Raw genomic sequence first — 24,715 nt, 5'->3', positions numbered from 1 at the left:
CACCGCTTCGCGCAGGGATGCAGAAGCGGAGAATAATTGCTAATAATATTTCCTCTTTTCCCACTAAAAGCATATCAATTATCTCCCCCGTTCCCTCCTTCGTATGCAACCCGAATCCCTTCGCGTTGCGCCGCCGAACGTTATTAAAAACAGGCATCTATCATCAGCCGTGCGAATGCCTTCGAACATTCTTCATCTGATTTCGAGTGAAAAAATGTTTCGTTTATCATGCACTGCACGCATATTTCCATCGAAGAGCCGCCACAAGAGGTCCAATCCGAGAGATGCGGCCAACCGGTGGAGAAACAACAAAATCATTGTGAATTTACAACTTTTCAAGAAGTAATGCTGCCGCGGAGTGTAACTCAACTGGATCGCTGCGTATGATCGTCGAAAGAGATGATGGAGGCAACAGGTCCGAACTCTGCACTGGCTGTGAATCGCTGGCCATAGCCAGAGCAGGTCAGTTGCTTTGGTGGTGAATAAATTAAAATAAATTTTATTAAATCCACTCGAGTTGGCTGCCGCCGGTTGGATCTTGATCGGAATACACTCCATGCATGCGGACGGGATGTTGGCCCGTTACGGCTGTTAAGGTGGCTTCTTCAGAATGTGGTTCACTGATGCAGTTGCGTGTAGAGTTTTGAACAGTGAGTGCAAGGTCGGAAGTAAACTGTGGTAGGATGTCGAGCATATGTTTTCTGAGCTGTTTCTAGGCATCCATAACTCTTCTTGAATCATTAATAAAAGTTCATGGTTCTGGAAATGTAACATTTATTCAATACGTTAAGTACATTACATATCTCCTATTTTAATGGAAACATTAACTGCCCGACAACTGTTACGGAGGAAAACGACTTTGCGTGCAGCTTCCCATGTTCTGGTTCGAAGAAGAGCCCTGCTGGCCCAGTAACAAGCAGCTGGTGACATCTGCCGGGCTGCACAACTCGTTCAGTTACTCTTGCTTCGAACGGGAAGATAACGAAAAGAGGCTTGTGCGATAAACATCAAAAATGGATTATGAGCAGTTAGAATCAAAAAAGTGGTCAAAAAGAAAAATGTAATTGCCGTGATTATGATCAAATTTGTAATTATCAAATGATTTAGGTGAATGAAAGTTACAGAAAACATCAAATGTCGAGCATTGCAGTACAGTTTTTACTCATGTTTTGTGTTTATATTACAGATAGAAATGTAATTTCTCAAACTGTAATATGAAAAGTTGCCATCTAACGAATTGATTGTCCTGTTAAACTAATTTCTCATTCTTGACTTACCATAGGCCCATTTTTGAGTGTTTCAAAACAGACGAAATAGCCATTTCTCTCAGAACTTCGAATTTTTAATCACGCATCATTCCATATACCTACATTTGATTTGCTTTGTTTCTTACAACTCTTACTTCTTTATGATCGTTTAGGAGCTCTTTTTACATTTCGATTCGCAATCGATATACTCTCTACTCACTCTCAGTCCGCTCTTGACTCATTCTCGACTAACTTTTGACTCATTTCAATTCCATATCAAGTCATGAAAAGCTGCCGTCTCATCACTGATCCCCCTATGACTATCTTAGACCTCACGATTATTATTTTTTTTTTTTGCTTCTCATCTTTCATGACTCATTTTTCACTCTGAACTTTTTAGTTGAACATCTTTGAGCAATTCTCGCTGAAACCAGGCCGCCATCGGCACCCATCGTTAGAATTCCAATTTTATGTCACTGATCGCTAGTTTTCGATAAAACTTAAGGGTGGTCCTTTCTGTTTTCTCAAATTGGTGGACCCCTCGTACACCAGCTAGCTAAACAGTTTGCGAAAAAGCCCATTTTTTGATAAATATAGGGTATTTCTTCCCGTGATATGTCTCATATTTCACTTGGAACACATAGCAAACTTAGTGGCATCGTATAGAGAAAGGATATAGCTTTCATTTAAAGTTAAAAAAATGTTGACGGCCATTTTGAATTTGGCCGCCATTTTGAATTTTGTTAGAAAAATCTCTTTTTCACCATTAGCGCACCGCTCGTTTTGAATTCTGAGATCACCATCAGAAAGCTGATGAAAAATTGCGTAAGATAGGCTATAGAAACTAGGTGAGCAATGGTATTTACCCTATGAAATGAACGATTTTCTAAATCATGTTCTACGATTTTGACGTACAGTCAGTGACATAAGTTAGTAACCAAATGCTGTTTTTCCATACAAAATGCCCAAGTTTGGGATGCTGTATCTCCGCTTCTGGTAGTCAGAATTGGTTGAAATTTGGATGACGAACTACAAATAACTTGAAATTGTGCCTGTAAGGGAATTATTAAATTGCAGTCTTTTTACATAGAGTTTCAGAGGGTTGTTCAAAGACAAAAGTAAGTAACCGAGAGACTTTTTAATTTAATTCTAAAACGGTTAGTTGTGGGTGGTTAGTCTGTTCCACAAAGTTGTTCAATTTCAGAAGTCACACAAATTTGCAGAACACACCAACTTTCCACGACTTACCGTTTTCAATTAAATTTAAAAGTCTCTCGGTTACTTACTTTTGTCTTTGAACAACCCTCTGAAACTCTATGTAAAATGACTGCAATGTAATAATTCCCTTACAGGCAAAATTTCAAGTTATTTGTAGTTCGTCATCCAAATTTCAGCCAATTTGGACAACCAGAAGCTGAGATACAGCACCCCAAACTTGGACATTTTGTATGGAAAAACAGCATTTGGTTACTAACTTATGTCACTGACTGTATATGGCGAGTGCAATCAATGAAAACATATTTTTTTGTACAACAAAGAAACAAGTTTTCAATCGTTGGTGTTTCATTCGAGTCGAGTGAAGAATAAGAGTACTATTTTGAGTAAAAAAATTTGGCGGCCATCTTGGATTTTGACGCCATCTTGGTTTTAATTAGTAGAATGAATTTTTAATCTTGATATACATGTGCATGTCGAATTCAGAGGCTACCAATAAAAACAAGGTTACGTATACTCGTCTTCTTATTACTCTTTATTTTCCTGACGTTACGTCCTTACCAGAACCGAGGCTGATACTCAGCTTTATTAGTTATACAGTCAAACCTCCATGAGTCGATATTGAAGGGACCATCGACTCATGGAAATATCGAGTCATGGAAAAGAAATTCTTTGGAAAGCTGTTTCGTGGGACCATCATAGTAGCCACGATATTTGGTATTCAGTTCGTTTCTATGAGTCGATATCGAGTCATAGAACATCGACTCATGGAGGTTTAACTGTGAATACAGGTTATTAAATAGGAATTTTCTTTTATAATGCGATTTTCAATATCAGAATAATTCTTCGACATATCTTTTTTTTTTTTAATTCAGTAATAATGAATAAATAAATTTATTGAATAAAACCCGTCCCAAAACATTCATTGAAATAAACAAACATTTTTTTACCATGTGCATTTGTGTCATTGAATGAAGTTTATAATTTGCGCGTTTGGACATTAGTAGGTTTTGTGGTAATATCTGAAGTTTTAACGTAAAACATTGCCAAAAGTGCATTAATTAAGAATAGAAATCTTAAATTTTAAGCAAAAAAAATCCTTGATTTACTGAACCATATAGTATCGTTTTTACTACCGCCCAACATGCATGTGAAAAATAGCGAAATTGAAAGATGAAAATCAGGCTTTGTTCTAATGTGAACGTTATGCCGAAACGCAGGTGTATCATCTTGAGGTCGGGAAATATGGTGGCCATCTTGGATTTAGACGCCATCTTAGTTTTTAGCAGTTGAATGATTTTGATAACTGACTCTGTTAAAAAAAAAACATCAGATTCTATATTTCTTATCTAATATCAGCTGTTCAACTGATTGTTCATTTTTATCATAGGTTTTAGACCATATAAATAAAAGAAATCATGCTGTTATTCAAAACGAAGATATGCAGAATAATCATTCAGATAGCAAATAAGCGTTAAAAAATCCTACTTGATAATTTGTTTTCGAAACTAGTTAAGCTGAGGGGCTGGCTCTGTTCCAGTAGGGACGTAATGTCAGGAAAAAGAAGAACAAGACGAAGAGTAAGTGTAATGGTGGCATTAAAATTCAACATGATGAGTGCTAACAAGGTGAAAACTCATTCTACTATTTAATACCAAGATGGCGTCAAAATCCATGATGGCCGCCAGATTTTTTCACTTAAAATAATATTCTTATTCTTCACTCAACTCGAATGAAACAACAACGATTGAAAACTCGTTTCTTTGTTGTTCAAAAAATAATGTTTGCATTGATTGCACTCGCCATATACGTCAAAATCGTAGAACATGATTTAGAAAATCGTTCATTTCATAGGGTAAATACCATTGCACACCTAGTTTCTGTACCCTATCTTACGCAATTTTTCCTCAGCTTTCTGATGGTGATCTCAGAATTCAAAACGAGCGGTGCGCTAATGGTGAAAAAGAGATTTTTATAACAAAATTCAAAATGACCGTCAACATTTTTTTAACTTTAAATGAAAGCTATATCCTTTCTCTATACGATGCAATTAAGTTTGCTATGTATTCCAAGTAAAATATGAGACATATCACGGGAAGAAATACCCTATATTTATCAAAAAATGGGCTTTTTCGCAAACTGTTTAGCTAGCTGGTGTACGAGGGGTCCACCAATTTGAGAAAACAGAAAGGACCACCCTTAAGTTTTATCGAAAACTAGCGATCAGTGACATAAAATTGTAATTCTAACGATGGGTGCCGATGGCGGCCTGGTTTCAACGAGAATTGCTCTTCCTGAAATTCTATGAAGCATTTTGCACGATCATTGGAAAGCATATGTGCACTCTGTTTTTTTTTATGGAGGCATCCGTCAAAGATTCATAGAAAAATCTAGCGAATTTTTGAAAAATTCTTGACCAACCAACAAACTGTGAGATTTTTGGTACTTCCAATATATCTAACAGATTAATCTTAAACGATACATGATTCTTGATAGACTTTGGAGACTCTTGACACCATAATTTTATAGAAGAAGATATCTTGCAAAATTTCGCCAACTACGTTGACTAATTCCTCGCAATTTTTTTTAATAATCCTTCATTATGCTTCACTGATTCTTGGTAAGGTTCATGAAAGATTTCTTTAGAGATAGTCTAATCTAAAGGTTTTTTAAAAACTTAAGCTTTCGGGAGATTCCTACCGATTTCTTAAAAGATTCTTCGTCATATGCCTGATCTGTAGCAATCATAGTGATCACATGCCTGGGAAGCTGTTTGATGAATTTTTGTTGGGACGTTTGGCGATTTTTTAAGTTCTTCTGAAGTTTTCTTGTAAGGACTACGGTGGATAATTATGACATAACCAGCAATAGATTTCTGATGTTCACGAGTTTCTCTTACGAGTATTGTCTTACAAGATCTCTGCCGGATTCGATTTCTGATAAAATTCCTAGTGTGACCCTAGACTGATAAATGAAGTATGGACGAGTTAAATTATTCACTTCGGTAAATTATTCACGCAATCGATCCTTGACCACTAATGATCTGGTCATAACCAGGCTTGATAATTCTCCTCAACATCATCAGAGTTCGGGGACATACTCTAGAGCAGCGTGCTGTCTTTGCCTCTTTGCGAGGGAGCGAAAAAATGCTAAGCAGAGAGGCAACGAAAAATGAGCGAGGAAGATGAAGCACTAAAAAAAAACGAGTAAAATTTCATCAAAAAAGGGTGCTTTCACAACTCCTCGAGGACTGTCTGTTCGGGCGACAGACTCGAGAGTTCTTTTGAAGTGTGAGTGATGGTGAGCATCGCAACGAGAGAGAGAGAGAGTGCCTGAAAAAATCCTCGCATTTTTCTGCACTCTCACTCGAATCGCTTGAGGATCTGTGTTGAAAATTTTGAGTTTATTTTTTTCTCCTCAGAAAAACGGCGAAATCGCCTCCTCTTAGCATCGCAGAGGAGTTTCTATCAAGCCTGGTCATAACTATGTAGCGATTTTTCAATGATTTTTAGAACAATGTTTGCTATTTAACTCACCTGATGATAACGAACATCTTTCAAAAATATCTACGGCGACTTACGCCAGGAAATCTCCAAGAATCAAGTTTCAAAAGTCTTAAGCTATGGATTTTCAGAAGAATCTATCATAATATTCGGAATATTATATCTAGATTCTTACTTTTGACTGAGTATAATTTGACTCACTAGGATGAACTTACGCTCGCATCATTTTCGATTAATCAACAACTGACATTCAACTCATCATCGACTCAGCTACGGGCTTTCTTTCGACCAATTTTCGATTCACCATCAGGTAGGTGTCTGGAATTTGACATACTCATCAAGTAGGTGTCACATCATCATTATCCTTTCCATTCCTCGTAACGGGTGTGGCCGGCAAAATAGTTTTCCATAAGTAATTCGAATAAGAGTGCCCAGACAACCAAAATTTACGTAAAACAAAGTCAACTGGAGGCTTTGTACGTGCAACATTTCACTTATAAGATGTCGCGAAAAGGCCTTCTACGTACAAAAGTGGAGGCGATATACATGCATATATTGTGTGATGAATAATAGCACACAATGCGAGTGTATAAATTTTCTACCGAACTAACCTGAAATCTTATGCGACTTAACTTATGATAACAAATGTTGATTTGACAGCTGCTACGGATTGATTCGACTTACTTTGTGCGAGTGTACGGAACGGAACAAAATGTACAAATGAACTCATAAAAAAGCGTTTTATGCGAGGAAACTCATCAATCTGACGATTTTATCCACCGTGTTTTACGGGTTTGATGTAATTTGTATGAATAAAAGAGTTATTACGTGAACTTTGATGCGACTTCTGGTTGTCTGGGTGATAATAGCAATTTCCGAAAATATAGATTGGCGTCATGAAAAACGGCATATTACGATGATGAATTTCAAAACAGTTAATAACATGACAGTATGCCATCAACGAAATACTTCGTTACTGCACATCGCATCGCAACTAATTTTCGATTCAACATTAACTTACGCTCGAATCTTTAGCGAGCAACTCCCGCTTCATACTTCTCATACAACTCTCTCACTCTCACCTTAGTCCTCGCTATCAATACAATCACTTGTCTAACTATTTTTTTTTGCTGAAATCATCAAAATGTTGCTGAAATTCAGTGATCGAAAGTGGAGAGCTTGTCTGCTGAACCGGAACAAAAACAAAACGGAATACTCGCGAGCATCGGAGCGCTGATTTACTCGCATTTGTCTTGCTCGCGAGTAAACGAAGCTAAAGTGATTCGTGAACGTGTTCGGAACTGTTACGAGTCAATTGTGCTTTTGGGAAAATGCATTTTCCCATACGAGATTTCTGGGTTTCGAGGGGTTTTGACTACAATCTGGTAGTTTACTGTCGATTTGATGGATATACAATTGATTTGTCTGTGACAACCATAATATATCACACCTTGTTTTAGAGTACTGTTCCTCAACCTTTGTAACGGAGTAAAAACGGTTCGTTGTGAAGTGTTCGTTTCAGCGTGCTTTTTGCAAGGTCGGGGGTCCGTGGATCCCCCGGTTGAGAAACGAGGTTCTAGAGAATGGCAAACCGGCTCATTTTAATGAACGGATCCAATCACTTTTTAAAATCGATCACTCATTAAAGTGAACCGGAACTTTTGAGCGGTACAGTGACTCAGCGACTCCCAAGGGTGAACTGCACTGAGCGAACGGAAAAAGAGCGACATGCTTCGTACCTTCCGTATCTCGCTATCTCGTTCTCCCACAAAAACTCACGCCAATTTCCCCTACCTGAACCAAAAGAAAGAAGCAACATTTTGCCACTCAATTGGGCATTTTTCTCTCCATTTAATCTGCCTGTATGCAAGTGGGCGGGCAAATTAGTGTATGCTGAGAGTGTGGAGCTGTAGAAAACTACATGCCATGGGGGTTGGTGGTCTAATGGCTATCGCTTCTGCTTTGCAAGCAGAAGGTCGTGGGTTCAATCCCAGGTCCGTCCTTTTCACATATTTGTAACACTCTTCCTAATAGCTGTCTTTTTCTATCTCTCTGCGTCATTCTGGTGCAAACATCTTCAGTTCTATCTATCGCTAGAATTAAATATATCGACTTAACCGCTTACCACAGTGGTATCCATCCGGTCGAATACCTCATCCATCACTAACAAAACACTCCGACTTCCAAGGTAGCTGTGGGAAATGCAGGAGATTCTTCGGTTTTCTAGTAACAACGACTAACAAATTAACATTCCTTCCTCTCCCCGATGGACATAAGGACGTGGCCGGCGCCGTTATCAATCAAGAAATATCAAGGGTAGTGTACATTGAAGATGAAAAAAAAAGATAAAACCCAAGCTTCATCTGAGTGGTTCTCTGTGCACTATCACTATCCTGATTGATCACGGAGTAGCAACTACGAAGTGTATGTTCCATCAGTTGATCGTTTTATTTTTTTGATCGATCGGTGCTGATCAAATTAATCGACTCCCACCGAAAAGGAGCCACGGATCACTCGTTATTACTCCTATACTTTTTGCCTATTTCTTCCTCGTTCAGTCACTCGCGAGTAAATGTTCGCGAACATTTTGCTATTTCTTTTGGAATGTTCTCCAGGCTGGTGCGAATTTACTCACGTCAAGCCTGTTCGCGAGTCTCTCATGTTTGTTTTGTGTTGTTTTACACTCGTCAGGTGCTTTGTGATGCGAACCTTTTCACCACTGGTCGAGGATGTATTCTGAGACAGAGACTCGATAATGAGATACGATTTAGGAGCCAAAACGGATCACCTCCAGGTTGGTCCACATAACAGCGTCGCCGGGAATGATTATGCACTCCTTTTCAATTTTTATCAACGCGCACCAGAACTATGGCAACGAAGAAATTATAAAAGAGTAGAGAAATACTGACATGAACCCATTTGTCACGTGTGATAATCCTGAGTGAGTCAAATGATACTCAGTTAAGACGCCGAATGAGTTAAAAATGAGTGGAAATCAATTCGAATCCATATGATATGATATCTGGACTTTCTTGCTGTTTTTCTGGCGTGATCGATGCTATTGATATAAATCCACTAAACAGCTCGTCAGAGATCCGTCAAGATAATTGCTGTGGTTTTTCCCAAACTCTTGCAATAAATCCAACAAGGATCTTATAGGAAATTCTCTAAGGATTTCGCTAAAAATCCGCATTTAAGTTCACAAGGAAACTTTTCAAGGATCATGTCTGAAATCCTGTAAAGAGATCTGGCTAACGCAACGAAAATTCAAAAGCATTCATTCGGAACACGCCAATTTTTTTCTACATAGATGATCTATGAAAGATGCTGAAAGAATCTACTAAAAATCATCGAAACTAATGATCTCAAAAAAAGTTATTTTCGAATAAAAATACTAAGCATCTTATAAAGTATCGTGTGTAGTTATAACCACACTAAGCAAATAAACCGTTAAATATTTTCCTATTTTCTTCTTAATTTACCCGCAATTTGGTGTATTATGGATCGCAAAATATGCTGAGCATTTTAATATAATTTTTGTATAATATATTAGCATTGAATATCAAATCAAGAATATTCAGAAATCGATTTCAAATGATCTAGCCGAATAGGACTCAAAAATGGATCAAGAGTAAATCTTAAATGAGACTCAGTGTTACACATAAGTATATCGATAGAATACCGAGAATGAGTACAGAATTACGGTAGGTGTACCAGTTATGGACATATTGTTTCCCTACTTCACCATACGGTATTACTTGAATGTTTCCACATTTTGAATGGTTTTGTGTGTTTTAGTAGTAAGATTTAAGGTATATCATGGTGTTTAAACATTCAAAAATATTCAAAATGTAAAAGCTATCGAAATTTCACGTATGGCCAAATAGGGAACCACTATGGCCATAACTGGTACACTTTCCCTACTATGAAATGGATCTAGAGCTGAAGAGCAGAATGAGAGCGAGTTCTGCTCTTCAACTCTTGATCCATTTCATAGTAATGCTGTACTCATTCTTGGCATTCTATCGATTTACTCATGTGTAACTCTGAGTCTCATTCAAGATTTACTCTTGATCCATTTTTGAGAGTAAAACAAGAGAGTAGAATGTTTACCGGAAGTGAGACGAAAGAGAATCGTGCATCAACCTAAAATTTGTTAATAGTAAAAACCGTCTTGAAAATCGAAACGATTCTTATTGAATGTATTATCTAGAAGAAAGCTCGATTGAAATAGAAATATGCTGAGTAAACCAAAATGAATCGGTTGTTAATATAGAGGGACTCAAAAGTAGACCGGTAGTAAGCCAAAAATGAGACTTTTGGCGAGTACATCTACTAATCTTTTGATGAGTAAATCGATAGCAATTGGAGAATGATACTATAGTTGGTCGAGAATAAATCAAGAGTGAGTTGTGAGTGAGTAGAGAGCGTATCGAAAACGAACTAAGGGTCATTAGAGAGGCGAGGCGAGAATGAGTTGAAAGTGACTGAGGAGGTGAGTGGAGAGAGCATTTCGAGTTAGTTAGTAGTAGTCGAATTAATCTTGAAAGTAATCGAATTCAAATCTTGAGATAATGATTCGTAATAATGAATCGATTTTGAGTTGGCAATGTGAATAAACGGACAGCATATGCGGATGAATCTGTAGAGAAAGTCGCTTCTTTTTCTTCTTATTGGCATTACGATCGCATTGGGCCTGCTTTTCAGCTTAGTGTTCTAAAAGCAAAATTTTAAATTCTTATGTCTCATGCTTGAGTTGTAGCTTACAAAATTCAACAGTCGAAAAATCATGCATGAGTTGGCTCATCCGTTTTACTCATTAGCTTGTATTGCCAATGTTTATTGCTCACGCAAAGCACTTATTCTTTGTTTTCTGTTAGAAATAATAACAAACTTTTTGAATGTAGACAATAACATTGGGTTTCGACAGATTCCCGATTATTGAATCATTTTTGACGGCATGAGGGTGAGCAAGTAATTTTGCATCAAAATCTCATGCGTGAGTCAAGCATGGGGAAATTCACTCACTCACCCGAACGCTACCGATAAAATATCTGCAAAGTACCTATCTGCTGCCACCGAATGTTCAATGACTGCCGAACGCTACTAGGGTGAGCGCAATCCCGACGAATCGTAAACGATTGAGATAAACCGAAAATGAAAAGATATACGGAGCGGAGAGAGCACCTATCCTCTCTCAAATTGGAGACACGAAAGAACGCGTTCGCCATTCGATCACTGAAAGCTTCCTGCGAAATGTACAGATTTTGCGTTCACTGAAACATTTCGCCTTGTGTATTACCAGTCAGTGAACGCTCTTCAGCTCTCAAAAACGAATGCCACTCGTGCGGAATCGGAATGTAAAGAATCATTCGCTACAGCAATCGGATGCGTTCGGCACAAGGAATCGGTAGTGAATCATTATGTTGCCGTTTTTGTCTAACTTGTCGCTCGGCGAACAAGAAGAAAGCGCTTGGTCGGAGAAACGACAATTTCGCTCTTGACCGCTTGTGGATGTGAGCGAGAGAAATGCAATATTCGAGTGAATGTTTCCCATGCTTGGCGTGAGTTATGCGATAGAGATTACTCTCGCTGGAGAATTCAACGATTGTGATTTGAGTGTGAGTCTATCAACACTGCTTCCACAGTTGTTAACTGAGAGCTTTCTTGACCGAAGTTGACATTTTTGTATTCAAGTATTGTGTGGCAGGCACAATAATATGCTATGTCCATGGAAGATATATAAATTTCTATTACGAAAAGATCCTGGATAGACCGGGAATTGAACCCAGAAACCCTCTGCATGACTTTGCTATGAAGCAATGCACTTTACCACTAGACTAAAAATGGCCCATAAAGTACCCCAATTTATGGTTAACAACTTTATTGATTATAGACAACGCGTTATTTCATTTAATTCAAAATGGACATTTAGTATTCATAGCTCAAAATATCTATTCAAATGATTTTGGCCATTCAGAGCAATCCCGATGTGCAACCGCACCGGCAAATCGATGAAGATGCGAGCCCTTTTCCAAATCCTCGACCGACGCGTGCGCTTGCTCCCCCTTGAGGTGCACCAAGTCCGGTAGGTCGTAAAACTAATGCCTATGATGGGTTCGGGAGGTTGTAACTCTCTTCGATTAATGGATCTGCTAAGCGCTCGGATTAGCGGTCGGGAATTCTGCTCTGCCACCGACTGCAACTGGTTTCTTCTAAACGACCACGTAGTTAGTATTCAGATCAAATCGGAAGCGTTTATCGCCTTCCCCTGAAGGGGGGGACAGTTACAGTTTAAAACGATCGATGCTACGGGAGGAAACGGGTTTTTGAAGAATTATTATGGCCGGTGGTGGGTTTGTTGGCCGGCGCATTCTTGGGCGGTTGTAACGGTGCATTGATGGGGACGTGATCATCGCAATCGGATTTCTTGGGAATGTACTTTGGCTGGTTATTGAGTTTAAAGAATTCTGTTTATTGTAATCAAAGCCGGTCCAGAACATCTTTGAGCACTAGGTAGTATGAATAAGAGAGATTGACGACCTGAAATAAGGTAGAAAAATCGATATAAGTATCTACAATGTTGGGATGTTCCATGAATACCTTTCCGAACTTCTCGATCCCGACGATGAAGAACTTGGCCGCCGTAACTCCGATGTTCTGCTGGGAACGCTGGATCATCAGTCGGTAGTATCGTTGTAGCTGAGCGCTATCTTCATACCACGGTAGATCATAGACGGCGTGGCCTACGGCTTTCGCATCTTCGCTCAACTCCGTCCCCAAGTACGAGTACCCGTACGTTTCGATCAAAGACAACCAAAAGAGAACCATCACGTTGAACAAGTTGAAATTGATGTTCTGGAAAAGGTGACTTCAGAACGTACTCTCAAAATTTGATTCTAGTATCTACCGTGGAGACATAGACCATGGTCATACACCAGAATAGGATGCATGCCATAAATTGCATTGCGATAGGGATGTTGATTACCTTCTCTACCAGATCGGTCGCTCTGAAAAGTATAGAAATCGTGGATTTAACGAGGATCGAACCCCTCTCACTCACCCGACCATGACTGACTCCAAAGCCTTTTCGTGCATCTCGACGACTTCCTTCACCATCACCATCTTCGTCCGCTCATCCTCATCCGTATCGTCCTGTTTTCGTCCTGGGGGTTATTTTCCCAATTCTCGGATCCGAATCGCCACCAATCGGTAGACTAATGAGCAGTATTTGATCATGATGAGCAGCGTCGAAACCTTGATCACCGACATGTACGAGCAGACGCAATAGGCCGACAGAGATAGCGCCAGAAAGAGATGGTAACATGCGAAATTTGTGCGAATTGGTAGCCAGTAGAATCTGACGGAACAAACGAAACCAAAAACGAAACCTGATCAATGGTGATCGACCGGATCGATCGTTGGGTTTTCTCGGGCTTTACTCTTGTTCCATGGGAAGTTCGAACCGAAGATGTTCCGATCCATTAGCATTGGTGCCGTTGTTGGTGGTGTCAAAGTATCGCACATAGCTGGTAACCATGGCCGGAATGCAGAAAACGAACGGTCCGAAGCAGCAGTAGATGAAGTAGAACTTGCAAAACTTGTCGATTTTGGAATTCTGCTCGCAAATCAACGCGTAGCAGTGGTCCTTGGCGTCGTGCTTATCGTGCGTTGCTTGCGGAGGAGAAAACGAGAAATTTGAAAATCGATCAATCAAAATTTCAGGGCTGGTATCGAAGTGAAGACAAAACCTAGAAGTTTTCGAGAATGTTTCCACAGGATACTTGTAGTCACTTTTTTGATACTCGTCAATCACTATTTCGTTACCGTTTTCTCAAATCTGGATACCGAAATAAATTTTTTTGGCATCACTTTCCACTACCAGCCCTGCTACATACCGTTCATAGAAGAATTCCTCAGAACTCACCTTGTCGGAAGATTTCACTTAGCACGTGCAGCAGTCGTTTGACGAGTGGCAATTTCGGCACCAAGGAAGCCACAGCAATGAACAGATTTCCCTCGAATAGCAATTCCGCAAAACCTTTGATGATGGCGTCCAGCTCAGAACTGCCAATCCCAAGGACCGACTTGGGCAGCAGAATGACGAACGTTCCCCAGCCAAATGCCAGAACGAATCGATAGAAGCGCCCTTTGGGCCCAATAAGTCCTATCAGCTCCATGCAACGCAGCTGGAAGGGCATGATTTGCAACTCCGGAGGTAGACTTCGATGGTAGGACAGTTCCATCCTGGGGCTTCGCTATCGGCGGATTGCCATGGACTGAATGGCTGTTTACACGGTTATATGGTTCGATATTTAAAAAATCAATCTGGGTTGATGGATAGTGATTTACTTGAATGCATATTTAATCAATTGTGGATATAATAATCAGCGGCAGTGACTAGTTGATTCGTCTGAATACAATTTATTTCCTTTCATGTGCTAGAGTCAAAGGAGAAACTGTTCCATTCCATTCCTGACAGTCGATGGTATTCTCTAGATTCTTACAACTTGCACATCAATAGTTTACATACATCGGGAAAAGTAGAAAATGGTTATCCGATTATATAAATCAGAAGGAAAGCACATGCGTAAGCCTTTGATCTAGGTTATTAGGCTAATTATCACGTTCTGCTCATCCATAAGTAATGGAGATATTATAAAGCTATCTATATTTTGCATAATTGCATTCGATTAGAGATAATTTGATGCAGATGGCTTGCTAATTGCTGATTATTTGAACCCATTCAAAATATAACAGCTGAATCGGTCGATAGGGGCCCAGAAAGCCAAAGCGCTAAAAGCGCAGCTATTCAGCAAGATCAAGCTGAGGGTCGTGGATTAGAATCCCATCGGTCGAGGATCTTTTCGGTTTTGAAAATTTTCTCGACTTTCCAAGGCATAGAGCATCTTCGTTCCAAATGCGAAAAGGAAGTAAAAGCTCGTTGTTTTTAGGACCTCAAATCATGATTCCTGGAGTCATAATCATGATGCTTCATAAGCGTAACATCCATTGGGGCCCAGATAGCCCTAGCGGTAAACGCGCAGCTATTCAGCAAGACCAAGCTGAGGGTTGTGGGTTCGAATCCCAACGGTCGAGGATCTTTTCGGGTTGGAAATTTTCTCGATTCCCAGGGCATAGAGTATCTTCGTACCTGCCACACGATATACACATCCAAAAACTCTCAGTTAATAACTGTGGAAGTGCTCATAAGAACACTAAGCTGAGAAGCAGGCTCTGTCCCAGTTGGGACGTAACGCCAGAAAGAAGAAGAAGAAGATCCATTGACTACACTCAGCGGTGCGTTTTACTGCAACTCATTCAGATTGATCACCCATTTATCAATAGGACAAAATGGTTGTGTGGTTAAGTATGTGGCTCTCGATCAGAGGGTTCATGGTTCGAATCTCATTGTAGCACTTATTCTTTTATTTTATTTTTTATTTTGTCGATCTATACGGATGCGCAACTTACCATTTCAGGCATTAGATTCATGATTCCGAGCAATCAAGAACAAAAAACATAACGCTTGTATTACGCCACGCCATAAAACATAACGCTACGCCACGGCAATCTGACTCATGAGTCCAATTCATGATGTCTTTCATAAGATAAAAACACACTGAAATCATGATATCATGAGTCATAATATTGTTTTTTGGGTTTAGATTTCTACCCGTGCAGTAGTGCTGGTTTGGGGTTTGGATGTTCATTCATTCATATGATCGGGAAACACTTGTGCAGCTCTGTTAGCAATGGATTTTGAGATTTTTTCCTGAATTATATCTCAGGATGTTCCAATATTGTTCTGACCTCTCGAGACGTCAAAGATCCCTGCGATATTATTCTATAGAGTTAAAGTTTTCTTCGTAAAAATGTACAGGGATTTATTCTAAGGTTGAAGTAAGTTGTTTATCATTTATTACAGACTTTCACAGATAAATTTCTCGAATGGTTACTGCGGCGATTTTTTTAAGTAATTCTGCTAACCATTTTTATGAGGATTACGTCAACGATTTCTTCATGGTTTCACACAATAGTTACTCCATGAGTTCTCTTAGGGTAAATTCCACGAAAACTTTTGGAACCCTCTCATGAATTCCTCAATAAAGATTCTCCAGAAATTTGTCAAGCAAAAAATTATGAAGCTCAGTAAGTTACCAAAAAAATGCTACAGTTATCATTGCTGTAACCAATTGTTTCCCGTAGAGAATCCTGCAGGATATCTAGGGTTGAGTTGATTAACTGTCACGAAACGATGCTAAAAATTTGCGTTACACAGATTTTTGTACAGCCATTACTCTAAAACTAGTCATTCGATTTAAAATTTTTTTTCACAGTCATAAAGGTTGACTCTTCAACTGATAAATAAACATATTCTACATAGTCGTAGCAAGGAACGAAGGGTCTTAAGGGGGGTGTTGGCGCGTTAACCGTGGCCAACTCCGGTCGGGTCGGGGTGGACTGTATTTTTTGGATGAAAGGAACTACACCACTGATTCTGCCAGTCACTACACTTTATTTCTCCCTTCACTACTTTACACTGTTCACTATTTACGTCACTGTTACTTTTTACTACACTTCGATCGGGTTTTATTCGCGGCGGTTGAAACAAAACTGGTTCGAATCACCGACCAAAGGTTACTCCCAGATCTTTTTCCTCCCTCACTAACCACACCTGTCCCGTGATGATTGTGGAGATGCAGAGGTATTCTCGGTCTTTAGAAGCAACGATCATTACACTATAACGTTCCTTAGCCTTCCCAACTGACTGTAAGGACTTGACCGGCGCCGTTATTGATCAATAATATGAGAGCTGCTACAATTGCTGTGAAATATAGCTAGAAAGAACTGCCTTTGATTAAAAGAAGGAAAAAACAGTGATGAATGTGTTAGCCCTTTGAAATAGTTCTATCCTAATCTAACAACTAACAATCTATGCGTCCTTAAAATTCTTCCGGCGATTCATTACAACTATCGGCCATTTTCTGCTTAATAACCCAGCCTCACGGCATTCGGCTTGACGACATTCGTACTAACGGGATAGAATAGAATCAGAACCCTCAGCTTCAAAATTTTCCGTGCCCTGCAACTATTTTTAAAATGCGTTTGAAATTAATATGGAAATCTTTTTTGAATCATCCCTTGGCAAATTTTACTACGGGCGAACTGTCATCTATTTTAATAATTTGTAATATCTATATTAAGATATTGAAGCACAATAACAAATTGTGCGCTTTCGATCAAGCTACCAAAAATTGTTTTCATCACTAAACTACCTAATTCACTGAAAAAATCCAAGAATAATTTGTGTTTGAATTCTTCGGAAACTTCTTCGGAAATTTTCTGTAAAAATATGTTGGAAAAATATTGCAGGATACGGGAGTAATTTCTAGTGTAATTATTGATGATTTCCTTAGAGAAATGTACTGGTTAATATCGAAAAAAAAAGATTTTTTTTAAGAAAAGCCTTAGATCTCCCCCGATAATTTCGATAGTAATTTCTGAAGATATCTTTAAAGAAATGACTGATATAATTCTTAAATATGTCCCAATCTGAAATCTGAGAGGAGGGGATTTTTTTTTATTTCCGTACGGGTTTGGGCCGAAAGGTCTCAGATTTTCATGGATCTGCTTCCACAGGCAGGGCTCATCAATAAACGAATAAAAAAAAATTGAGAAAAATTCAGGGTAGCCTATTTTTCCGGAAAACTCAGTTGGAATTTTTTTTGTTTTCCCCTGACACTACTTACTTTGAAAAATCATAACTCAAGAACGAAGCATCATAGAAACATTTTTTTTCATGAAAATGAAAGCAAATTTTCTCAGGAAAAAAAATAACACGAGTTGGAACATAGTTTTCCCGGCTTTTCTTTACGAATTTTCTCAACGGTGGAAAATTTTGTGGAAAACTGTTTCCAGTAAATATATTTTTTTATTCCTGAGAAAATTTGCTTTCATTTTCATAAAAAAAACTTTGTTTCTACGATGCTTCTTTCTTGAGTTATGATTTTTCAAAGAAAAGACTCAAAATGGTACATTTGCACATTTTTTACAAAATTGGCCATAACTCAAAAACGAAAAAAAATACCATTTCAAAAATTTCAGCGATTGAAGCTTATATATTCTCTAAAATATTTTTTTGAAAATTTTCCACGAGTTGGAGCATAGTTTTCCGGCTTTTCGTTGAGAAAGGTGGAAAGTTTTGTGGAAAACTTTTTCCAGTTAATATTTTTTTTTATTCCTGAGAAAATTTGCTTTCATTTTCATAAAAAAAAACTTTGTTTCTACGATGCAGAGGAAAACAAAAAAAATCCAACTGAGTTTTCCTGAGACCCTGAATTTTTCTCAATTTTTTTATTCATATAAAAAAAAGTTTCATGAAAATCTGAGACCCTTCGGCCCACTTTGTACGGAAATAAAAAAAAATCCCCAGGAAATTCTAGAATGAATTCCGGGAGAGCTGAAAACTTCGTTGAGGAATTTTCGGAAGAATCTTTAGAGGAAGTCCGAGTTTTGCATATAAAATTACATAAAATATGAAATAGAGTTCTGTTTGATCCTTCGACCTTGACGCTTGCTCAAACATGTCGCACGTCGGTCTAGTAAGAGAAAAAGTGGCGTGATCGATTAGTTCTGTTAGAGTAAGTGAAAAGTGCCGCGATCGGTTAGTTCTTTTTGATCCTTCGACCTTGACGCTTGCTCCTGGGCAGTGCGTCAAGAACTCGGGCTTTCAGTTGTCAATTTTTTTTTTCTTTCCGGGTCGTGCGCCAGTTTTTTTCTGAATGCTTTTATATAGCCGAGCAAACGAGTGATGCTGAGAGTGGATTGTGGCTGCTCAGTCAAGGATAACGGATCAATTGGTGAACTCGTTTCATGCTACTATTTCTAATCCATAAAATATGTATGACTGCACATTTAATCGTTTTAATGGTGGGACGTAAATATGAATTTTCAACAAACTATGAATGGTTCGTCACTGTGAGTGTCGACACAAACTCTGATTCATGAATTATTTATGTTTAACATTTTTTTTATTTTCAGAACACCCCTTTTTACCTTTATTTTTGTAATTAAAAAAATCTTTGAATGGTTCGACACTACAAGTGTAGACTTGCGAAAGGTTCACTTTATTCAACAAACTTTGGATGATTCGCCACTGTAAGTGTCGGCATGAGAATAAGAGTGTTCTATAATGTTCCAACCAATCAAGTTTTTTGTTTATTTTCAAATAAGTAAAATATAATAACACATGCTTTCGTCCTGACAGCTGTAGGAATGTTATATTTAGATATTTGAATGGTTCGTCACCTCAAGTGTCAGCAAAATTTTCCTCTACATAGAAATTGTTCATATCAAAATAAATTTTAATTTAATTCTATATTTACTTATAAGCATGTATATATCTCACAAATCATTATTTATCATGGTCTAATCGCTTATCAAAGTGAATCCTGTGACCCAACGATCCTCCCCATTAACAAACATCCCTCCCAGTAACCTTTGTGGAGATGCAGAGGCAAACACGGTGTCCAAATAGCAAAGGTTACACACTAACATTCCTTCCCCCAGTCCCACCTGACTGCAAGGACGTGGCCGGCGCCGTTATTGACCCTGTATAAATAGAGGCACTGAATTATGCACACTGAAGAAGATTATGGCCAATCCCAGCCGAACTTCTAGTTGATTCTTTGTGCATTTTCACTGTCTTCGGTCAATCACGGAATAGCAACCATTGATATGTGTAGTCAGTCTAAGCTAAGCTAAGCTAAGCTAAAATTACATAAAATATGAAATTTTGACAAAAAAAAAAAAAATGACTCAATTTATTTTTTTTACGTAGAGCCGCTTCGAAGTCATGCAATAAAAATTCCACGGCGGAAATGTGAACAGTGTTACCAGATTTTTAATTGAATTATTAAAAATAATGTCAAACTGAAAACAGTTGTAGTTTCAAAAATAAATATTAATCTAGCTAAGTTTAAAGTTGCAGTGTTGTCAAATATGCGAAGAAAGTCTTGGAAATTAAAATTTTATTTCTTCAATTTAACCACTCATCAACAGAATTGGTCTATTTTAATTTAAAAATTTCATATCTGGCAACACTGTAATCTAATATTTTGTTGAAAAAAATTTCTATTCGAACAATTTACTAACGGCTAATCTGTAAAACATATATTAAAAATAATTTGTGATCAAAATGATGTACTGGCAACACTGTTGTTATTTATTATTAGTCTATAGGTTTTTGTTTTAATTAAACAACCGAGATACCTTAACTTTGCATTGAGCCATTCTCGAGAATTAGCGTTTTGAGTAAAAATTAAGCAATAGAATCGATGTACCAATAGTCGCATAGCTAAGAACAAATATTCGTATAAAATCGAAAAATAAAGCCTGCGGAATTATTTTTAGATCATCTGAAAGCTTTTTATCTTGGCTTTGTGGAAAAATTATGAAACATAAGAAAACTCATGTTTTTGTATTTATTATCGCTTGTGCCACTATGTGTGCCTATAGTAGCACTATTCCTTAGGCGGCGTCCATTTATTACGTAACGCTAAAATTGGAAATTTTTGACCCCCTCCCCCCCTCCGTAACGCTTTTTGTATGAAAAATTTCAATTTTTTGTATGAACCGTAACGCTTGAGCCTACTCCCCCCTCCCCCTAGAGCGTTACGTAATTTGTGGATGCCGCCTTATTTCTGTTCTTATAGTAGCACTTGCCTCACGGAATAGGCAAAACACAAATCAAAACCGTATTTTTACAAAACTTTTATATTTTTCCTTTGAAGTGTGGATCAAAAACGTTCGATTGATGTAAAAAAGTTCCTAATTTATCAACTATTTTGTTTAATAACAAAATAGTTTCTCTTAGTAGTGCTACTATAGGAACAATAGGTTAACTATAGGTGCAAGGGAGCTAAAATTTTAAGCAAAACTATTTATTTCGATCATTTTTTGAACAAAATCGAGCAGTATGTCAATGGTACTTAGATAAATAGCTACTGATCTTCATGTCAAAAATTATTTTGCTACATAAATTGACACTTATATAGAGCTGTTCGGTAATCCAATCCGCATGGTTATTAAATTAATTAACTCATTATTTATACTCATTTTATATTTTGCTACAATTACCAGTGAAACGGCCGTAAAACGCCACTAGTGCGACTATAGGGGACCGTCCACTAAGGGAACACCGACGCTATAGCATTTTGACTAAAAGCAAAATGCTTTATTACTTAATTTTTACTCAAAACGCTAATTCTCGCGATTTGATCGAAACACCTCGGGGAGTTTAGTGTTTCAAACAGAAAAATGACTACTAAACACAGTGCAATAAAAAAAATTTGAACTATAAACATACTCATTCGATAAAAAATCGATTTAAAGTGTCAAAATTGAAAATAAATATATTTTATTTCATTGTAAAACAGTTTCATTTTTCCTGGACTCTTCGATCGATTTTCTTTGTAAAAAAATTGAGGTTATGTCTCTATATCTAAGATACAAATTAAAAATTCAAGGAAAATCATGACTTTTGCAATCACAGGAATCGCATTGGCCGAGTGGTGGTCCAATAGTCATAAAAAAATTGGGTTTGGCATGTTTTAGTGATTGCATATTTGGTCGAAATTGGTGATGATCGATGATGGTGATTTATGAAATACCCGGTACCATGTAAAAAAACCGCCTTAATAAAAAAAGACGTGATAAAAATAGCGTAATTCAAAAACCGACGTAAAAAAACTTGATTGATTTTTTTTCCATACAAAACAATGTTCGTATGATCATGAAACGTATTTTTACTTCGTTTTCAAAATTAACGCGTTATGTCGTTTTCTTAGTATTCAGTTCTTATAAAAAAATCGTAGCTTGGACTAAAAATTAGCTAGATTTAATATAGAAAAACAGAGAAAAACCATCTTCGGCATAGTTGATTAGGAGCACGCTATGTCTAAACCAGCAGATTATGATTTTCCGCTAGAGTTCAGTAATGGACCATTAAAATACCCAAAACGGCCGCTATGGAAAGCATAGATAGCGCCACCGTAGCCTTGTGTGTTTGACAGAACAGCAGTGCTGTCATAATGTTAAACCCCATATATAGTGGCGCCTTCGTTTAGATGCGGTGAGCACTGACAAAAACTACCTTCAATGGGTTATATTTTAATAATCGAAAAGTTTTAAAAATTTTAGCTTTTTTTATATACAGCCTATGAAAATCAATGAAAATCGCGTTTTTTTACACATTTCAGCCCATACAAAATGTATGGGAAAAATTGCACCGATAGAATATTTTGAAACCTTCCGATTATGAAATTATAGGCCAAATAATGATATCTAGCCAAAAAAAATTCGAATCCTGACCACCTATAAAGATGGCGCTATTGAGCATGCAAAGTTTATTGCACAATAGCGCCACCTGATCACAAAAATTTTGAATCAACAAGCTGAATAATTTTGTAGAAAACGCTATTGCTCCAAGAGATTAGAATCCTGAGATATCTGCTACACAAAAGTTTCATGCTCACTAGTGCCATCTTGAGGCAATATTTTAAATAAACTAGGTCGAACAATGATAGTCCTTGACTTACTGAACAATTTGTAAACAGACGCCCTTTTTCTAAATTGACAGGCTTCTCAGATGTCGGAGATAACAAAAGTAAAAGGCTACTTGCTCCATCTAGCGGTCAAATCCGAATTAAATGAGGTATTATCGCATAACTCTTCACCTCCAGAACAACTTTGCTGAAGACCCCAAGTTTCGAATTTATCTGGATTTTAAGATACACCGGTTTCGAATTGTAGTCCACTTGAACCATATATGGTGCGAACATTATTATGCGACTTCCATGTTCATTCGTGGGTTCACCGTATTATATAGGGCCAAATTGTAAACATAAGCTGTCGAGTGTTGTTCTTAAGAAGATTCTTCAGGAATACATTTTAATTTGCGGTTGATAGATACTTCTGTTGCAAAATGATAGCAAATAAATCACAGCTGTTGTACAACCGATAGAAAACCGATTTTTCGTAATCCTAAATTCTCCAGGCTTTTGCAAGTTTTAGACTAGGTATGACAAACCGCACCAGAATAGAATTGACAACACTCCAAGGCACCCGTCAAATTAAGTTTCCACCAAGAACGCAAGATAACGGACAGCGATAAACCCTCACAGCCAACCCCGGGTGAATCAGCAGGAAAACCTTCAATCGGTAGCAGCAAAATGCCATTAAAGCGACCATAAATAATTTTTACAAGCTTTTCACGGCAGACAAGAACAGCCTTCGCGAGGGGCAACCGGCTCAACCAAAGGCTTGCTTATCAACGTCTTTGGCACGTCGCAGTAGGCACTTGGTAGTAGAACCTGGCGTTCAGTTATTCTGGTGCGAGGTAGGCCTACTGTGTTTTCGCAGCCATTGTAGAAAATTGTAAAGTCACACAAATCGTTTCGCACCACGGCTTCCTCGGTCGATCGATCGAAGTTATGACAAGGCAGCAGAAGGGGCGCAATATAATAATAGGAACAAAAAAAACTGCACAAAAATAATAGCACATCATAATGGAAAAACGGACCAATAATAGGCTCCGTAATAGATGAGGAAACTATCTATCGGTCTATCGGCAGGCCAGGAGGGCACCAGTCTGTAAGGCCGGTAATTACAACTGCGCCGCCGTGATGGAGGTTTGGTTACGCTCCGCGCACGTTTGAAGAACAATCGATTTGTTCGATGCACTTGGTCAGGTTTAATCAATGGTAATGATGGTAGGAAAGCAAAGGCAGCAGCAGCAGAAGCAGAGAAGATCGATAATAGTGGCGCGATGATGAGTGCAACAGTGCACACAGAAGGCTAAATCAAGCCCGATGACACAGAGAGGCTGCTTCGGGGCTTTCTATCGAGAGCAGGGCTGGTTGCACTTTTGAAAAAAAAAAAAGGTTTTTGTTTGGTCTTTTCTTGGTTCCGTATCGGTCTTTTTTTGGTGGATTCAAATTTAATTTCACATTTAGGAATGGCAATACCCAGTGCTTTAACAATGGAATTTGTTAAAGTTTTAAGCGCATTGTCAATATCAAGTTTTGTTTGCAAAGAAATGTTAATATCAAGATTACTATCGATATATGTTTCATATGTATTCTAGTCGGATCGAAAATAATTGAAAGTGGAGTTGATAGGATTGAGAATCGCTCCATGGGATATTTGGAATGTAACAGGGACATGATCAGAATCAAAATAAGCATGAGTAACAAGTTGGCTACAAACACAGAAAGAAAAATCCATATAAATTTCAGCGTAAAATCATGCACATGAAGGGAATGCCAGATATGTCGCAAATTTACACGTCACATCGTGTAAAATTACAATTGCACCATGTAAGTTTCCGCTATATATAGTGTAATCTGTCATGGGCTCTTACCGATTACGCGACAATTCGCATAAATTTACATGATGTTGATGTTATATTACACGATGTGTCATGTAAATTTGCGAAAAATCTGGCATTCCCTTCATGTGCATGATTTTACGCTGAAATTTACATGGATTTTTCTTTCTGTGAAGGTGACTAGAATCCATTAATACCAAATCAATCGTTGAAGGGTTTCTGGAAGAGGAAAAATAAATAGGGCTATCAGGGTATTGAATTGAGAAATATCTTGAATAGCACTCATTAAACAAAAGTCTGCCTTTGGACTTGCTTTGTGAATTATTTCATGAGAGATGTTTTGTATTAAAGTCACCCAT

The 24,715-nt window shown here is 38.0% G+C and overlaps 2 protein-coding genes across 4 annotated transcripts in view; one reads left to right on the top strand and one right to left on the bottom strand.

Moving 5' to 3' along the window:
- The window catches only part of LOC5569804, an 818,297-nt gene that overhangs the window by 345,341 nt on the left and 448,241 nt on the right, over positions 1-24,715 (top strand). The window lies entirely within an intron of this gene.
- LOC23687984 (odorant receptor 46a) lies at positions 12,420-14,458 on the bottom strand. The gene is given in 6 exon segments (XM_011495106.2): positions 12,420-12,508; positions 12,569-12,823; positions 12,876-12,975; positions 13,044-13,325; positions 13,408-13,639; positions 13,893-14,458. Coding segments are annotated over 6 exon segments (1,248 nt in total). The 5' UTR covers positions 14,212-14,458; the 3' UTR covers positions 12,420-12,448.

Source organism: Aedes aegypti, chromosome 2, assembly GCF_002204515.2.
Source record: "Aedes aegypti strain LVP_AGWG chromosome 2, AaegL5.0 Primary Assembly, whole genome shotgun sequence".
NCBI classification, from domain to species: domain Eukaryota; kingdom Metazoa; phylum Arthropoda; class Insecta; order Diptera; family Culicidae; genus Aedes; species Aedes aegypti.
This window is presented reverse-complemented; position numbering and strand designations above follow the sequence as displayed.